The following is a 674-nucleotide window of genomic DNA, read 5'->3' as shown; positions in this document are numbered from 1 at the left end:
TTTTTTGATGTTGGAAGTATTTATTTAATTTGCTTACCATTAAGAATGCCAGTACAGTTGAATGCTATAGGTTAGAAGGATTTCATTATTAAGGAATGCCAGTTCACATGTAAAAGGACAAATCAATATCCAAGTCTATATTTCTAATGCTAGTACTAGAAAATATAATATGAAGTGAAGCATTTCCAAGGCAGCTGAAATAGAAATTATATTGACTTTTTTATTGTGGCAGCATTTTTTTTTAAAAGCTACTCAGTGATATTAGTGTTCATGGAGTAGAATAGCTTTGTGGGGGAGGTTATGTTTTAAATTTTAGATTAGCTTTAACAACCTTAAGTGAATTCTTTTAACATCTTGTATTTGTTTATAGAATATCTGTTTCGATTACTTAATGCCTATGGTATGATGAAACCATGCTATATTTCAAGGTAGTAAAATAAACAGGTTTCAGCACTCTGAAATTTTAACAGGTTAAATATACCCAAGGTGGACTTGAAAACCTCGAACTTTCAAGAAAGTACTTTGCACAGGCATTGAAACTGAACAACCGAAACATGAGAGCTTTGTTTGGGCTTTACATGGTGAGTTGAGATGCATGTTTAATATTATATTTTAAAATCTGTAACTGAAAATCCATTTAACTATCCCCTTCAATCACTCCTGTCTTTTTTTTT

The 674-nt window shown here is 31.0% G+C and overlaps 1 protein-coding gene across 1 annotated transcript in view; it reads left to right on the top strand.

Moving 5' to 3' along the window:
• The window catches only part of EMC2 (ER membrane protein complex subunit 2), a 57,004-nt gene that overhangs the window by 45,506 nt on the left and 10,824 nt on the right, over window positions 1–674 (top strand). The window contains exon 8 of the mRNA XM_012645299.1: window positions 471–581. Within this exon, the coding sequence (XP_012500753.1) occupies window positions 471–581 (111 nt within the window). The remainder of the gene's footprint in view (window positions 1–470; window positions 582–674) is intronic.

The sequence above is a fragment of the Propithecus coquereli genome, unplaced genomic scaffold (assembly GCF_000956105.1).
Source record: "Propithecus coquereli isolate 6110/MARCELLA unplaced genomic scaffold, Pcoq_1.0 Scaffold23, whole genome shotgun sequence".
In the NCBI taxonomy this organism is placed as follows: Eukaryota; Metazoa; Chordata; class Mammalia; order Primates; family Indriidae; genus Propithecus; species Propithecus coquereli.
The sequence above is the reverse complement of the archived record's forward strand: the minus strand, read 5'-3'. Positions and strand labels throughout refer to the sequence as shown.